The 17918-nt window shown below is 51.5% G+C and overlaps 1 protein-coding gene across 1 annotated transcript; it reads right to left on the bottom strand.

The window, feature by feature from the left end:
* Positions 1-1179: 1179 nt before the first annotated feature.
* Positions 1180-13056, bottom strand: LOC144097999 (uncharacterized). Its single transcript, XM_077630576.1, has 3 exons — positions 12789-13056; positions 8758-8927; positions 1180-1342 (listed from the first exon to the last, which is right to left on the bottom strand). Exons 1-3 carry the CDS (start codon positions 12921-12923, stop codon positions 1264-1266), a joined length of 384 nt encoding a protein of 127 aa, XP_077486702.1. The 5' UTR covers positions 12924-13056; the 3' UTR covers positions 1180-1263.
* Positions 13057-17918: the final 4862 nt, after the last annotated feature.

Here is a 17918-nt window from a genome sequence, read left to right as displayed (position 1 = left end):
AACTTACGTGAAAACACGAAGGCATGCGCTGTCGGTAGACAAAGTTTGCGGGGTGCTTTGTTCCGGAGGAAAATGTTATTGAAGGAGATAGTGCATGCAGGTCGTGTCATGCATCATACGTACAGGAATTTTAGGTGATTGACTTGAGTTACTGCGTCGAAATAACTTTTTTTTTCTCCGCAAACTCGCATCCCGTAAACGTTTGCCGCCGCCTGCACATCATACCGTGCAGCCCAGACTAACACTCCAAAAATTCGTTTCCAAGTGACCTGCCAACCTTATAGAAAGGCGACTATCACGAGGACGAACATTGAGACATGATCCACGACGGAGATGACGTGAAATACAGCCTTTCACACTTTGAATCTGTGTGGTGCAGTGACGGCCGTGACTTGGTTTGAACGTCATACTCGTCTTTTTGTCTTCCGTACAAAATGAACGCAAAGCTTCAAAACTCTTCGCACTCGTTACACCCAGCGTCATCGCTAGCTTGAAGCCAACTGCGATACTAGCTATCAGAGGTTATGTTGAGTGCTGCGCCCGACAAGTCATGTGGTGTCGCTCCCACCAGCGTTCCCATCGTCTGCGCGCGCTTGGCGGGGCTCATCAGCCGCCCAGCTTTTAAAGGTTGCGCACACGAGGCGACCCGGCGAGACCGAGGGCGGGCGACCGTTCCAACGGCAGCAGTCGCTCAGCCGCCGCCGCCGCGTCGTAGTTGCCGTGACCTTTCTCCGCACCGCGGTTTCCTTCACCGTGACCTGGGCCGGGGCCGACCTCCCCCCCACAGACTTCCACACCGCCGCGGTGCACTTAACCTCCCTCCTTCCCCGGGGCCACCGCCCTCGCCCGCGGCGAGGCGACATCGCGCGAATCTTGGCCGTGAACGGGAATGCCCTGTGTTCTCATATCGCGCACGTATGGATACGGTGGCTGGCGCGGCTCGACGGCCGCGGTTGCATAAGTTATACCCATCCGCTCAACCCGACTGAAAGCGGAGAGATTAGCGGCCGACCTGTTGCGTGCAGTACGGCGGTGTCCCGCAGTCAGTAGCGGGCCAGAGAACAAAGGGGGCAACGCTTTGTTCGGCGCTTATTCGGATTAGTGTGCGCATAGGAAAGCTGAGTATACGGTGTTCATGACTCAAACTTCAAGGTGGCTGCGAGAAACGTGGCACTCAGCGACAGCGACACACTACATTCTTTATTCAAAACATCACAGCAGCTTTTCTCACACCGCGTGGCCAGCGCAGATGTAGGCTGGAGGTCACACCCGAAAGCATTTGGGGGCCCGCTTTGGCGATTCCGGTTCATTTTCCTTCTCAGCCGAGCGCTTCTTCTTGTTCCTGTCGAAAAGAAAAAAAAGAGGAAAAGACGAGGGTGAAATAAATGCTATGGAGCATCGTTCGTTCTCTCCAGATCACAGTACAACACACGCTAATCTGAGGATGCCCGAGCTGTTCAGTCCAGCGTAGCTGTGGAAAACGAAGCACTGCATGGATATGTTCCAGCCACCGCCGCGCTTCGGTGGCGAGGTAGGGCCTTGCTCAACCGCGCATCATAGACCCCTCCTCATACGAAGCTGTTTGTCTCGTCGCCGTTTGTGAGAACGGTACAAGAACTGAGTTCGTATGTCGCTCGGTCGATGGAGTAACAGTGTCGTTATGGGCACGAGCGGCGACATGCCTGTGGCCCGAGGAGGAGCAGGCATCCATTCGTGTGTACCGATCACAAACTCAGTACACTGTGTGGCAATCGACGCAGCGGAAACGCTGTTGGAGCAGAAAATTGGGACGAGAGAGCCGTATTTGCGCTTATATCGACAAAACCGATGGCATGATTAGTCCAGCCGGTCCCAAATTCGGGAGGAAGGCAATGGCGCATTCTTGTCAATGCTAGCAGTTAGTGTTACGTGGTGCGTTTGGCACATCGTGCTTCAACGAGTTCATGAGCAGGGCACCTCTGACTGCTTTTGGTTACTATGACAACCAGCGTAGTTTTATACGAATCCGTAGCACACTGTGTGCAGAGGTCGGCAAATATGGCCAACGTCGCATGTGCAGGTACTGGTCAGACTTTTTTTCCTATATTATGCCATAATAGATTTGGCAAGCTTCCAGGACAATGTAACGCTTATAACTGCTGTTTCCCTAGCCATCCACTTGTTTCCGGCATTCCTTCTTCTCTTCCTGTAGGGTTTTCTATTCGCCGATCACGTGTTCTCTGCCACCTGAAGTCAGCGTATAGATTCTGAAAACGTTGATGCATTGAACAAGACGACACCACCAAAAAATCCGAACGGAAGTCATAAGCCTACTTTGGACGACAGATTACTGCAGCTGCTCCATCCATCGCCTGGCAAAAAAAGGTTAAACCGCTAAGGAGCTTCACATGTGCTGCCAACGTGAGCTTGGATGGAGCAGCACCAGAAAAGCCCTGGACAGCGTAAAAGAGCCGCATCAAGACCACGTACTCTAGAATACTTCGATGCCAACAATGCGGCGTACATCACCAACACACGCCGGACCTGAGGGAACAGCAGCATTGTCGGTCCAGGAAACGACAGAAGAAAGGATATCCAACGTTCTAGCACAATACAGCAGAGCACTAATGCCAGCTAATAGAATATTCCTTCAGATTGACAAAGAGATGCTAGCCATTGTGTCAAAGACTGAGGACTTCCGCATGTACTCTCGGTGACAAAAGTCCCCACGACACGCGACCGGCAACCACCGTGTATAGCTTTGCTATCAGCTGTTGGTTTCAGACCACACTTGCAGTGGTGAAAGTTGCTCCCGGGCTCTATAACGTGTATAAGTGAAATAAGTGGAAGGGTGGCACACTTTGCACTTATGCGCAAAGATCGGAAGTTGCGCCTCCTGGAGACTTTTGTCCTCGATAATACGAAGCTGGAGACTTATTCACAGTAACTCGAGATTGCCAGCCACTAAATTTTCCTTAATCAAGAACGCAAGCGCAGAGTAGTCCGCACAACATGAACGTCTTAGCCCGAGGCAGCAGCACTACACTTTTCACATCGAGTACATACCACTGATATCCAGGCACCCACCACCAACAAAGGGGGAAGACACACCAAGAGAGCCTATCGCAACTGAAGAACTGCTCTTCGTCTTGGTGTCTTCTTCGCCAAAAGCACTGACGATGCACGCATTAGTGAAGGCGTAGGAAAAGGACACGGAAATGCAGCGGCTCATCACAGCCCCTAAAACAAGACATCAAACGTCGTCCAAGAGACTGTGAAATGATGACAAGCTAAAACAATGCGTTCAAATCAGAAATAATCTAACAGTTGCCAACTATGATGTTATTTTCAAGGGAACAAGGTCGGAAATATCAGGAAAAGCCCAATCACGAGCAAACCATCTGGCACGCGGAGGACGCCAAGGCATGGCAAAAACCAAGCAACTGATCAGGAGGAGGATTTGGTTCCCAGGAATCGACAAAAAAGTGGAGTTAGAAATCAAAACCCGTCAAAAGATCCCGAAAGCAGTCGTATAGAGAAAAATATTATCTGATTATTCGTTGTGCATGACGCCTCTTCCAGATGGACCATGGCAGTCACTAACGGGAGAGTTTGCTGCCCCTTTGTCTGACAGCAGGTGGGTGTCAGGTCTGTGGGTGTGTATGACTACTATCAGTTGTGTTTTACTGCAACGTTGTCTGCACTGAATGCAAAAAGTCTGACGTAAAACTTAAGGGACAAGTTCTCACTGCACGTAACGGCTTGCGTGTGGAAGACCGACAATAATGGTCCACCTATCTTCAGGAAGGAATTCGCTGCATTCCTATACCTCAGTGACGTTCGACATCACAGGACGACATCCCTGGGGCCGCAAGCAAATTACGGGGTAAATATGTTCATCAGAAACATAAAGGAAACGGCGAAGGCTGCAAGGAGCAACTTGAAAGGAGAGCTCAGTGAGTATACCTCCTGAACTATAGAGCGGCGCCACATTCCACAACCAGTTTGACGCCAGCTGAACACAAAGCTGCCTCACATTCCGGAGAGACACCGTTACGAAGAACTCGGAGCAGATGACAGAGAAAACAAGCAGAAGATGAGGAGCTGTGCCGATGAGAGACGTACAATGATGGTTCATGGCTTCAGAAAAGGGTATGCAGTGTGCTAAAGCACTCATTATAATGCTCTCATGAGCTTCCCTACGAACTGCTGCCACATGCAGTGAAGAAGGTTTAGGTACCAGTAAGGGAGGCAACAAGAGCGACACCAGAAATGCCTCGATTATCGAGCTAAGTCAACAGACTCGAAACAGTGAAGACTGAAACCCTGACGGCGATGTCCTGACCATCAAGCCCTCAGGAAGTTGCAGGAAAAACTGGCGAGCTTTGTTCTCTACTGACGCGTTCCGACTTGCGAAAAGTGGAGGGAGTGTAGTTTCTTTTTTTTAATATTCAAAGCTGGCGCCACCTAGGCGGACTGCCGGACTGAAAAGGCCTGAGCTGGGAAGAAGAGGCCGGAAGGAACCTGAAGGTACGCGAGTGTATCTTTGCGAAGAATTTTGTTAATCGTTTCCTTTCGGCCTATACGACTAAGTAGACACCACAATTCCTTAGCTCTTTCATTTTTTTTTTCAAATGTCCTGTGGTTTCTAGCGCAAAATTCGCGACCTGCCTGCAGTATGTGCCAGAAGCTCCAAGCAAGCTGGGGCACATCTGCTGGGCACTTGGGATCAAGCGCAGGCCCAGCTGACGGGTGGTACTTGCATACATACAACATTTGATCATGAATACACCGCGTGCCATGGCTGGTACGTTAAACTTCACGCAACACGCGCTTTGCAAAGTTCAGATGAAGTCTCGATATTATCAAGTTCTGATTATTTGCGAAAATGCAAATACAAATCTTCACGGAGAGGAGCGGCACAGTAATTACCGCACTCACAGTGGACTCCTGAACTGCGACTTGACGCAAGGGATGAAGGAGGCAGTGAAATGCGATAGTCACCATGGTGGAGGGCTACGCAAAAAAAATTTCGGCCACCAGGTCACCGATGCTAATCGGACGTTGACAGGCAACAGCTTGATTGCGGTCCTTAAGAGTGAGCGGTGGAGTTCGTGCGAGCGCGGCCGCGTAAGCCACCTGCGTGGTGTAGCTTATTACTGGTTTCTAAATGGGTTTTGCAGCAATTAAGTTACAGTAGAACTGCATATGCACGAGGTCGAGGCGTGGTTAAGAGCTGTTTACGTCCCGCAGCATCATCACGGCTACGGGATAGGCTTACCACAGACTGCGCCAAATTAATTTGGGCAAGCTGGGAATTCTTCACGGTCGGGTAACTTCGCGCAGCGCCCTTTGGTTTTTGCACTTCACCTTCATTGAAATGCTGCCGAGAAGCCGGGTTCGAAGCGCAACACTATGGCCACAGCGGTGGGTGGAGAGCTGGATGCATCGTAGCGGTTAACTACGTCTATAGACCAGATTCATTTACCCTCGCACGCAGGCTGCGAGTGCTCTCTTACTCTCGACACCAGTCGCCATCTATCGGCGCACGCGGCACGTTGGACTGCGGTCGGGTCGCGCCGGCGGCGCGTAGAATGCGTGTTTACGTGTTCTTCGATTCCGTCGCTGATGCGCTCTATCACCTAACGTATGTGGGTGTGTGCTGTGCATCACTAGTCACATTTTCCTGGCCGTTCTACGGTTATCTGACACACACTGTTACACACATATGCGAGGGTAGTCGACCAGGTACAGTGTGGATTTAAAACCGGTTCTTACAAGCACATGTCTGAGCTGGCGTGTCGTTTGTTGCCGTTTTTTTACGTACGCTTCAAGCTGTGATAATTTTATGCATCAGATTATATATTTATTGATTTGACTGAATGGTGCAGTGACGTGCAAGCGGTAACCGGATCGGCCAGCTGCAGATCGAAGGTTGTCCAGGCGAAGCGCGTGTTTTCAATAGCCAGTACGTCTTAGACATCCGTGCACTGATCTTGCTATTGCTCCCGTAAAGACATTTCGTGCATGGGGATGTAAGCACGACCGCCACCAATTTAAGTTTCTATTTCCGTATGTATCTCAGATGGGTCCGCGGGGTAAAGGGCTGACCGTATAGTATCTCTCTGCTGTTGGTACCTACCTGAATCACAGCAATATATACACGATTATATTACATTCTGTGACACGTGGCCAAACTGCTACGCAACGCTGTCACATGCTCCGAGAGCTTCCAAAGAAAATAAACGCGACTTCGGTCCGCAGAATTTGTGAAACCTGGCCTCTCTGCTGATATTGATTAAATCTTGAATAAATTAAGCGAGAATACGTTTTTGTGCGCCAGACAGCAGAAATCATGGCAAAATTTGTTTTCTGTTTGCCCTGTGACTCAGTTGTGCTCACAACAATAATTTGTTGTGACCGGCGCACCACGTAGCTAGCGACAAGAAAGCCCCATTTGAGGTGGGTGCTTTATGGCCGACAGGAAGGATTAAGAGCGCATTGGAATTGAAATTGCATGCTCGCTGGGCACATAATACTTGATACTGACCAAAAAGCTTTTCACTGTAATGGAACACCAAGACAGTAACGATATAAGCGCGAGCGCGTGCTAATCGCCGGCACAATTAACGTGAATGCCGAACTATATGTCATGAGTAACGCATCAGTTCTATCCCTTTGATAAAGCAAAGACCTCTTGCAACACAACCACGCTGTGGAAGTATGCTGGACAACGTTTTTTTAACGCCCGAAGGGAAGTAAATCGCGGCTATATGCAGGTGCGGCCGCGGAGCTGCCGGCGCCCCGCAGTCCCCAAAGAAACGCCCGCAACGCGGCGCGCCAGTCGGCGGAAAATGGCCGCGCCCGAGAGCGGCTCTTGATTCTGGTCTATAGATGCCCGTGGTAAACGCTTTGCCCTGAGCGCTTTTAGTCCATCTTGACTTGAAGTGCTGGCGGTTGCAAGGAAACTTTCTTTACCCTCCAGAGCTGGCGGCTGGCTCTTCAATGCGGTCCGAAGAAATCTCAGCTTGTCAGCTAAGTGACTATAATTTAGGAAGGACGAAGTGGGAGAGGGGGTGACAGGAAAGGAGGAGAAAATGAAGATAATCTCCGCGGAGCGGAGAGGAGGAGCGCGCGCTTCCGTTCACGGGTCTGGTGCGGGAGTCGTGCATGCACTGCACACGCGGACTACACAATACGTGAACGTGACTAATGACATTCCATTTCTACACCGCATGCCCGTCGAAAGTGGGCCACGTTGACTTCAGCTGGTCTTTACTCTGCGTGCAGGGCAATGGCTGTTCATTTACATATACAGTTTAATTCAGTCGCAGTGGTTTAGCTACCCAATGCAGAGTAGCCACTCGGACCCAGCTCCGATTAACCTCATTGCCTTAACTTCCTCCGCTTTAGCTCTCTGTTTATCGCGCTCTCGCACACACAAACACACACACACAAACACACACACGCGCGCACGCACACACACACACAAAGACACACACACACACACACACACACACACACACACACACACACACACACACACACACACACACACACACACACACACACACACACACACACACACACACACACACACACACACACACACACACACACACACACACACACACACACACACACACACACACACACACACACACACACACACACACACACACACACACACACACACACACACACACACACACACACACACACACACACACACACACACACACACACACACACACACACACACACACACACACACACACACACACACACACACACACACACACACACACACACACACACACACACACACACACACACACACACACACACACACACACACACACACACACACACACACACACACACACACACACACACACACACACACACACACACACACACACACACACACACACACACACACACACACACACACACACACACACACACACACACACACACACACACACACACACACACACACACACACACACACACACACACACACACACACACACACACACACACACACACACACACACACACACACACACACACACACACACACACACACACACACACACACACACACACACACACACACACACACACACACACACACACACACACACACACACACACACACACACACACACACACACACACACACACACACACACACACACACACACACACACACACACACACACACACACACACACACACACACACACACACACACACACACACACACACACACACACACACACACACACACACACACACACACACACACACACACACACACACACACACACACACACACACACACACACACACACACACACACACACACACACACACACACACACACACACACACACACACACACACACACACACACACACACACACACACACACACACACACACACACACACACACACACACACACACACACACACACACACACACACACACACACACACACACACACACACACACACACACACACAAGCACAAACACACACGCAAACACACGCGCACACACACAAACACGCACACGCCCACACACAAACACACACACACACACACGCAAACACACACGCACACACACACCAGCAGCAGCAGCAGCAGCAGTATGCCCTTTAAATGGTGCTACACAAAAGCAAAGCTGTCGATCTCAACAGATGCAGCGAACAGAATTCTGTCGATACCACGATTAATGCAACTGACGTCGATACGCAAGTCCGAACCTGACCTGGTGGTCGCCTGTGTGTCGATACTCAAGTCCGAACCTGACCCGGTGGTTGCTGGTGTGTCGATACGCAAGTCCGAACCTGACCCGGTGGTCGCCGCTGTCCCAGCGTTGGTCTTGCTACCCGACGGACGTTGCTGGGCGCATTTGCGTTGCTCGGCGGCGTAAGTCGACTGAAAGACACAGGAGACATCGTAAACAGAGTCAGCGTGACGGCAACACTTCATCTTTTTTGTATTGCAAAAAACGCATCCTCATTTTTCCAGGTCACCCTCATGCCTGCAAGGATGTGTCTGAGCAAACGATCATACCCGACCGACAGAACTTAATCTAGCTCTTCGCCGCAGACACGCATGACTGCGCCGCCAAACCTGCGCAGGCCTTCTGTGTTAACCGAGAGATGAATATTTGTTTCTCCTATTTGCACCGTGCCGCGACCGCCGACAATTCCGCCCCTACTTCATTCAAAGATGGAGGAGGGGCGGCTGCAGGACATTCGGGCTGCGCTCACTGTTCCCTCTCTCTCAGACATGTTATGTTCGCGTAAGAATTGCGTTGCTCGCTTGTTGCTTGTGCGAGGTCAGAGCAGTCGGCCACACTCTTTCAGAGGTCAGAGCAGTCGGCCACACGCGATTCCCGCCTTTGGCACCATCACGCACCGCGTAGCGGCCGAGCAGACACTTGTTTAGCATACCGGAGACGTACTAGTGTAGATGTATACCGCTTTACCGGACGCCGGCTACGCACGCGCAGTGGCTCCCTCTCACCCCCAACAATGCGACTGCGCATGCGCAGGAGAGGTCCGGTTAACCGGTATACTTCTCCGGTAGTTCGTAAACGGTATGGTAAAAACGTCTACCGACAGTTTAGGGGAGATGCGAGTGCATATAGCTTTTGCCGGAAAACTCCATTCTGAGCAAGGGGCAGAAAGGCGCGTGACGTTTCGTGCTTGTCAAGAATGTGGGCGACTGTACGTGGAACCGCCCGCTGCAGTTGTACGCACTCCTATTTTGAACGGTCTACGCGCTCATACATTGAGCCGTTTTTTACTACAAGGCTGCCGCATTGTTGGGGCTCGTTTACATTTAATACGACGCAGCCGAGGGACGCCGTAGTGAAGGGCTCCGGATATTTCGACCACCTTGGGTTGTTAACGTGCACTGACAACGCACAGTACACGGGCCTCTAGAATTTCGCCTCCATCGAAATTCGCCCGCCGCGGCCGGGGTCGAACTGGTGTCTTTCGGGTGAGCAGGCGAGCGCCATAACCTCTGAGCCACCGCGGAGGCGCATTTTCAGCATTTTGAAGCAAGAAAACGATCTATTCTTTACCTTCCATGATTGTGGAATTTTGCTTGGTACGAACTTACAGCTGGAAGATTGACTATGTGTTTTTTTTTCCTAGACAACCAAGAAGAAGTTTATGCCACTTACAGTACAGTACTCTTAACTGTCAGCAAGTCTTGTAAAATGAAAAAAGAGCTAAGCGCGGCGCTCTATGAACAGTTGCTAACACGTGCAGAGCGCTCACAGTAGCCACACGCGCACACAAACAGTACAGCGAGCGACATGGTGACAAGCAGAGCGTTTTTTGCAAAGGTCTGTGCACTCGCGCTTATATCTTGGAAGGACTGGCATGGCATAAACGAGGCGCGCGTAAAGGCGATGCGACGCGGGCATGTTGCGAGCATTCCGAGACGGGGCATTTCAGTCGGCGCCATCGAGGACGATAACATCGGTAATCGCGACTGAGACGAACCAGGGCGGCAACCTCCACATGTATGAGGCGAAGCAACCGTCCCCGAGAGGTGAGCGTCGAAGCAGCCAGGAACGAAATCGGCGTTCCTTGCCGCTATGTGTGTTTACGTGTACTTAAGAAGGATCTGCGCTCTTTCGCCTTCGTGCCTGCAAACAGGCTCGCCGCTTCGCGATATATTCCGCTCCGAACCAAGCTTGCTTCGCCCTTTTCCGCGTCTCCTAAGCTTCGATTCGGCTGCTCGGTCGCAGCGAGATGAGACTGGGCCGAAGTCAGTTCGGTGCCCTGCGCCTCTCGCGGGATTCGCCGCTTCGCTTATATTGAGAGCACAAGTTTGCCGCTGAGAAGAAAAGAAGAAAGCAGCGCAGAAGCTCGCACCGCTGCCACCGCTTTCCTCGTGCGCGCACACGTTGCCGTCGTCAGCTCCCTGCGGCGGTCCCTTGCGACGCTCGAAAAGGGGGGGGGGGGGACAAAAAGGAAAAAGAAAGCACCCAACTAAGCAAGAAAGGGGACAGTTGCTGCTCCTCGCGCAGTCGTGCGTGCGTGTGTTCGCGTCTCACCTCGACAGCGGCGGCCAGAGGCCGCTCAGGAAACGCGCCGATGCAAAAAAGGGCCTCGCGGCGTGACCAACGGGAAAAGTGGACGCTTGTTCCTCCACGGCTGGCGGGGAGGGGGAGCCGTTGCAACAAGCGCAGTGGCGTGACGCGGTCTGGGCTGCGCGGGACTGCGTCCAGGAAGAAAAAAAAGACCCAGCGACCTCTAGAGAGGAGAGGCCGAGGAATGGAGGAGGAGGCCACTCGGGTGCAGGCGGGGAGAAATAACAAAGATGACGTATGGTACATTCATTTATACGGTCTGCCTTGCTGTGCATCTATTGCGCGTACCCATCCGTGCAGTGAAGTTGAGATGACGGAGATTAAAGACGTAGCGGGAATGGACTTGGCCCGATTACTACCAATACTGGATGCGCATTCCACGTACACAGAATGCGGCCGGCCCCGTCAAAAAATTCTTAACGAAAACTCGTTGGGAGTGCTGTCAAGGAGGCATGGGCTGGTCCACGGGATCACTTATCTCTTGGCGCCGAGGTGCCAGGATTCACCCTATCTGTCAGCTTGATGAAGGTGATAAATTTTTATGGGGCAAGAGAAGCTTTGGCCAAAGTGTGCCATGGCACAAGGTAAATTTAATCGCACGAGGTGGTGTCAAAGACCTATTTCCCAAGCACTTCACCGTCCTTCCATTCACCGTCCAAGAATTCTCTCCCTCCTTTATCCCTCCCTTTACGGCACGGTTCTGGTGTCCACCGAGATATGTGAGACGGTTACGGTGCAGTTTCCTTTCCTCAAAAGCCAAAGAAAACAAGTGAGCCAACGGCGTTCATAGAGTTCATTGGCGTTGACAGCTTTGCAAAGACCGTTCATTTTGAGGAAAGGGAAGGCGCACAACCGGCTCCGTGGGCCACTGGAGACCTCAATCTCGCTTTCGCTTGGTATATCCTGGATTAGCTGGGCTAATCCACATTAATTTTTTTCTCGTTGGTCCAAGGCGGGGGTTTTAGCTCTTCGCATAGCCGGCGCACAAGTCTCTTCGACAGCCTGAAATGCCTTCGGAAGGCATCGTCACTCATGTCGAAAGTGTTGTCATGCACGCGCGTCCGCCGATGCCGCCGATAACATTCGCTGAGCACCGCTAAGAACAGCGGGGCGACGGGAGGAACCGTCATGTTTCTTCTCGCGCCGAAGCGAACTACACTTTCAGAGTTCCACACACACTGACCGAACGCGTTCGCTTTCGCTTGATTGACATGTCTCGTGATGTAAACAAAATCCGTGGTCCCATCTCCGTGATGTCGCCGCCAGCGGTGACGACACACGGCCAGTGGAGCGAGGTGGCGAGAGATAAAGCGAACGCGTTCCAAAGCGAACTGTTTCGTGGATTCGGCCCCAGGTTAAACGTCAAGCCAGGCACGTATCCAAAGAGGGGCCCAAGGGGGCCCGGTCCCCCCTCCCCCCGAAATCGCGCTAAACCCCCCTCCCCCCAGCAGTGTTATTGTTAGGCATGGGCCCTGCCCCACCGGCCTACGCCCTGTACAATTGCCTCGGGCCCTGCCGAGGCCCGGTTAGGCCTAGTGGGCTGGATGTGAGGAGGCTACAAAGAGACGACTCACTCCCACGATTGACGGACAACAGAACAGGCCTCTCCCGATAAAATTGTCTGGCTACGTGCCTGCGTCAAGCCACTGCCCAAAGGGTCTAAGCAAGAGAAAACAGCTCACCTGTGGCTCAGGGCTGGTCATTATCTCTTTCTTGATGAACTGCATTATGGGCATATCCTCCAGCCTCTGGTGATCGGGGCACCAATAAGCCAACCGATTCCACTCTCTCACTGGCCTCTTTTTCCCTGGCGCCATTCTTGCTGTTGAAGATGAGGCGCTTCGCTTTCTCTGTGGCCGACACCCGCGTCCCGCAGAACCAGGGAATTGCGTCCAGGCCGTTCCGAGCGCAACGCACGCGGGGCCACCGAGTGCGTGCGAACGCGAGAAAACGACGAGAACGCAGCTGTGATACCATCATCATCATTATTGTGATATTGTACTTATAATAATAATAATAATAATAATAATAATAATAATAATAATAATAATAATAATAATAATAATAATAATAATAATAATAATAATAATAATAATAATGTGTTTTTGTTTGGGAAAGGAAATGGCGCAGTATCTCTCTCATATAAACAGCCGCTTTCAAAAAAGGAATGCTGCGTATGATCTTACGGAGTGCATATTATTTTTACGGCATTCCTCCGTATTCCATACGTATCTTGCATTATTCGTACACCACCTCTTCGCATTAGTTTCTGCGGAGGATGAATCATTTTTCCGACACCCACGCTTTACAGACTACGGAAAACCTCCGGCAGCACAGCAATTTATCATGGAGCTTTAGCTGTAAACTGGGTCAATTATTATTTTTTTACGGTGATAGATTATGCAAATCGCTCCAGGGACTCTGTCCAAGGTTGATTTACGCGAGCGAAAACAAGGTGAGATGGTACAAGCGCCGGCTACGAAAAGTAAGAGGAAAGTTCATGCTCGTGACAACCATCTGACCGTGTGTTACGCAACGATGAGTCTGTTCGTTCGGCGCACACGCACATGACCCGAGACTGTGAGGGAACGTTGTCTGCGTGCCTGGGTTATGGACCACCACGTGCATGAACTAGCCGAGTTATAGACGCAAGGAAGACATTAAAATATGAAAAATCATCCTCTAAACGGAAAGCTTGTCCTGTGGTCTGCTTGTGTAGCGCTTAATAACGAGCCGAAACAGCGCGTGACGCGCGCCGGGAGGGGGGTGGGGGGGAGGCAAGTACGGGCAGCCGAGCATCGCCAAGTGCGCCAAGACCGCGGTCTTCCCGGACTGCAGGGGGCACCCTGCAGAACACTCGGTGAATCAGTCGGGCGCATCGGGCCGCCTGGTTTGAGACCACGCCTTTCAATGCTCGGTCGACCCCGATTGCAGCCAGCGAATGTAAAATGAGTTGCCAAAGGCGCGTCCACTGTTGCAGGTTCAGCGGGACGACTGCGTGTGCGGTGTGGGAGTGAAAAGATCGAACGGCTAGTTCGATCCATTTTTCTGGACGTATACCCGCTGCGGTGGGGCAGTGGTTAGGGCGCTCGGCTACTGATCCGGAGTTCCCGGGTTCCAACCCGACCGCGGCGGCTGCGCTTCGATGGAGGCGAAACGCTGAGGCCCCGTGTGCTGTGCGAGATCAGTGCACGTTAATGATCTGCAGGTGGTCGAAATTATTCCGGTGCCCTCCACTACGGCGCCTCTTTCTTCCTTTCTTCTTTCACTCCCTCTTTATCCTTTTCCTTCCGGCGCGGTTCGCGTGTCCAACGGTATATGAGACAGATACTGCGCCATTTCCTTTCCCTCAAAAAACAATTATTATTACCCGCCGCGGTGGCTCAGTGTGTACAGTCGTCAGCGCGCCTCTCTGGAGCGCTTGAGCTGTTTGTTGCGGAGGGAACAAAGTGAAATCTTGACTCAGCTGCTCTCTAACTGGTAGAGTGCAGTGTGCAGGGCAAGCTGTATACCTATGCTTCTTCATTCCAGCGCAAGCGCGCTCTTTAGAGCCGAATACCTGCTTAAAAATTTCACTTCCTTCGTGCGACAGGGAGGCGTTCAATCGCTCCAGAGAGCTGTGCTGACGACTGTGCGTAGCGTTCGACTGCTGGGCTCGAGGTCGCCGCCTCGATTCCCGGCCGCTGTGGCACATTTCGATGGAGCTGAAATGTGAAAATCCCTGTGCACGTAAAAAACCCCGGGTGGTCGAATTAAATACGCCGAGCTCTCCTGTACGCCATCTCTCGCAATTTCGGGACGTGTAAGAGAACAGAACGCTATATAGTACGTCTCTGCTGTGCTAAAAGACTCTAATAACACAATTTTATGGGTCTCATTGTCGGCCACAGCACCGTACATATAGGCCTTGCGCATTGTTAGAGGAGGAGGAGGAAAACATTTATTCAGAGCATAAAAACTGGGCGGGTCGCCCATTTGTCGCCATCGTAATCCGGCCCCTCTCAACCAGCGATTTCTGGTCGAGGGGGCTGTGGCTATGAAGGGTTGCCTCCCAGCGCTCATAGGTCGGATCGGGATTTCTGTCCAAGTCTGGGTTTTCTTGACATTCCCGAACCGCGTGAAAGAGTGTGCCAACTGCTCCACAGAAGGGACAGGACGAATCGTAGGTGTCTGGGTACCATTTACTCATTACGTAAGGATTGGGCAGAGTATTAGTTTGTAGTCGCCTGATTATGTGCTCTTCATATTTACTTAGGGTTTTGTGAGGAAGAGGATATTTCCTTCTTGTGATCTTATAGTACTCCGTAATTTCTGCGTAGCTTAGTAAGGGTGAGGGGTTGTCAACTGTGTCAGAGAGAGGCTGCGTGCCAGATGCTCGAAGGAGGTGAGCTCGAGCAGCTGTGTTGGCCGCATCATTGCCCGTCGTTGAGAGGTGTCCTGGCGTCCAGAAGATCTGGATGTTGGAAGGATTAGACCTTTCAAAAATTTCCCAACACGGAGCGCCAACGCGGCCTCTGAGGTAATTGCGTACCGCTGCTTGTGAGTCGGACATAACCGTTGCCTCGCTGTTCTTTTGATATCGCTAGTGCGATAGCTGCTTCTTCAGCCGATGTGGTATCCACCGCTTGGATAAGGCTGCTTGCAATGATATTCCCCCTGGGTGAAACTGCTGCAATTGCCGCGACTCCGTTAACGGGTCCAGCCGCATCAACGTAGATCGTGTCCTTGTTTTCATCCCAGCGCTTGGAGAGGTGTCTAGCTCTGGCTAGTCTCCGTCCTCTGTTGTATTCCTCGTCCATGCGTTTTGGTATGGGGTGAGTGGTGATGTGTGATCTCATCTGCATGGGCATGTCGATCTTGTCAGCGACTTCCCGGGGTGGGCCGATTCTCAGCTTCTGTAATATTTTCCTGCCAGGCTTAGATGTTGACAGCCTGACAACTTGATTTACACGGTGGGCCTCTATTAGTTCGTTGATGGTGTGATGGATCCCCAGCTGTAATAAGCGCTTAGTGGATGTGCATAAAGGGAGTCCCAGCACCGTCTTATCTGCCTTTCGAATAATAACATGTAGTTGGTCTTTCTCCTTTTTGCTAAGCCGTAAGTACCGGCTGGCGTATGTTAGTTTAGAGAGAATGAAAGCCTGAACTAATCTTAGGGCCTCCTTCTCTCTTAGTCCATTTCTTTTCTTGATTACCCGGCGTAACATTCTAGAGACTTGTTCGGAATAGGCTTGTAGCTGTCTGATTGTAGCGGTGTTAGTGTTGCCGCTGGGTATGATGGCTCCCAGGATCTTGATCTCTTTCTTGATCGGAATGCTCATACCCTGGACCGTAATGGCGACAGAGGGAGTGGACGGCAAAAGCCCCGTATTCAGCTTCTTGCCGCGGTCGATCAGGAGTAACTCTGATTTCTCGGGAGAGCACGTTAACCCATGCCTCGCCGCATGCTGGCACACGACATTCGCTGCTTCCTGAAGCCGGTCTTTAATTTCCCCTTCATTACCGCTGCAACACCAGATCGTATTGTCGTCGGCGTATATAGCGTGCTCAATGCCTTGGATGCGGTCTAGCTTCTTTGGTAGCCCACGCATGGCCAGGTTGAAGAGAAGTGGAGACAAGACCGCTCCCTGCGGGGTGCCCTTGGAACCTAGATTGAACGGAGAAGAGGTCCGATCACCAATACTTATTGACGCTTTTCTATTGGAGAGAACGTCCCTCACGTAATTATATGTGCGGTCACCACAGTTGATGCTGTTAAGCTCATCCAGTATCCCCTGGTGGTTGACATTGTCAAATGCCCCTTTTAAATCGAGCGCAAGGATGGCCTTGACCTGACATCTGCCGGGGTTGTCCAGAACATCCTCTCTGCTACGGAGGAGAATATCCTGTGTAGATAGCTTTTCTCTAAACCCGTACAGCGTGTCAGGGAGGATATCAGTCTTCATCAGGAGTCGTTTCAGTCGGGCGTTCACGACCCTCTCGAACAGTTTACCCAGACACGACGTCAGGGAGATGGGTCGTAAATGATCAATATCGCATGGCTTTTTGGGTTTGGGAATAAATCGCACTAAAGCCAATTTCCAGGAGCCGGGGATCTGGCCCTTGTTCCAGCACTGCGTGTTGAAGTATTTCACTAATTTTCTTAAGGAGATGTCATCCATATTAAAGAGCATCTTGGTGTTTATCTGGTCCGGTCCAGGAGCGGTGTTCTTACGCATGACGTCAAGCTCCGCCCTCAGTTCGTCAACCGTTACGTCTTGGTCCATCTCTTCATTGGGTGCACCGGTGTACGCAGGGAGAGGGTACGAGGATCCCACATCGAGGAATTTCCATGGAAGTTCTGCAATGAGGGCTTCGTTGTCCCCTTTATAGCTGTGCAAGGCGTTACAGAGCGTGTCTGTTTGCTCTTTCCGGTTTGAGTTCGGCTCGATAAGGGATCTGAGGAGACCCCATGCTTTAGCCGTGCCCATTCTACCGTTGAGCTCATCCCACAGCTTGAGCCAGTTTTGGTTAGCGAGGTTATGTGCGTAGTCATCCGCTTCTTTAGTGAGTTCTGCAATCCTGGTCTTCAGCTTGCGATTTAACTTTTGCCTTTTCCACCTCCTTGTCAGAGATCTCCTGGCTTCCCACAGATTTAACAGGTGCGGGTCAACTGCAGGAGTTTCCTACGTGGTGTTCGCTGTCGTAGAATGCCTGGCGACGGTTTTCATCTGCAGCGCTGTCCATGCCTCAATATCTGTGATATCTTCGTCCGGGAGACGTGCGATTTCCTCTCTCCACTTCTCTCAGTTCACAATCTTAGCCTTGTCAAA

This window comes from Amblyomma americanum, chromosome 1 (genome assembly GCF_052857255.1).
Source record: "Amblyomma americanum isolate KBUSLIRL-KWMA chromosome 1, ASM5285725v1, whole genome shotgun sequence".
Classification (NCBI taxonomy): Eukaryota; Metazoa; Arthropoda; class Arachnida; order Ixodida; family Ixodidae; genus Amblyomma; species Amblyomma americanum.
Note: the sequence above shows the minus strand (reverse complement) of the source record. Positions and strands in the feature narration are given on the sequence as shown.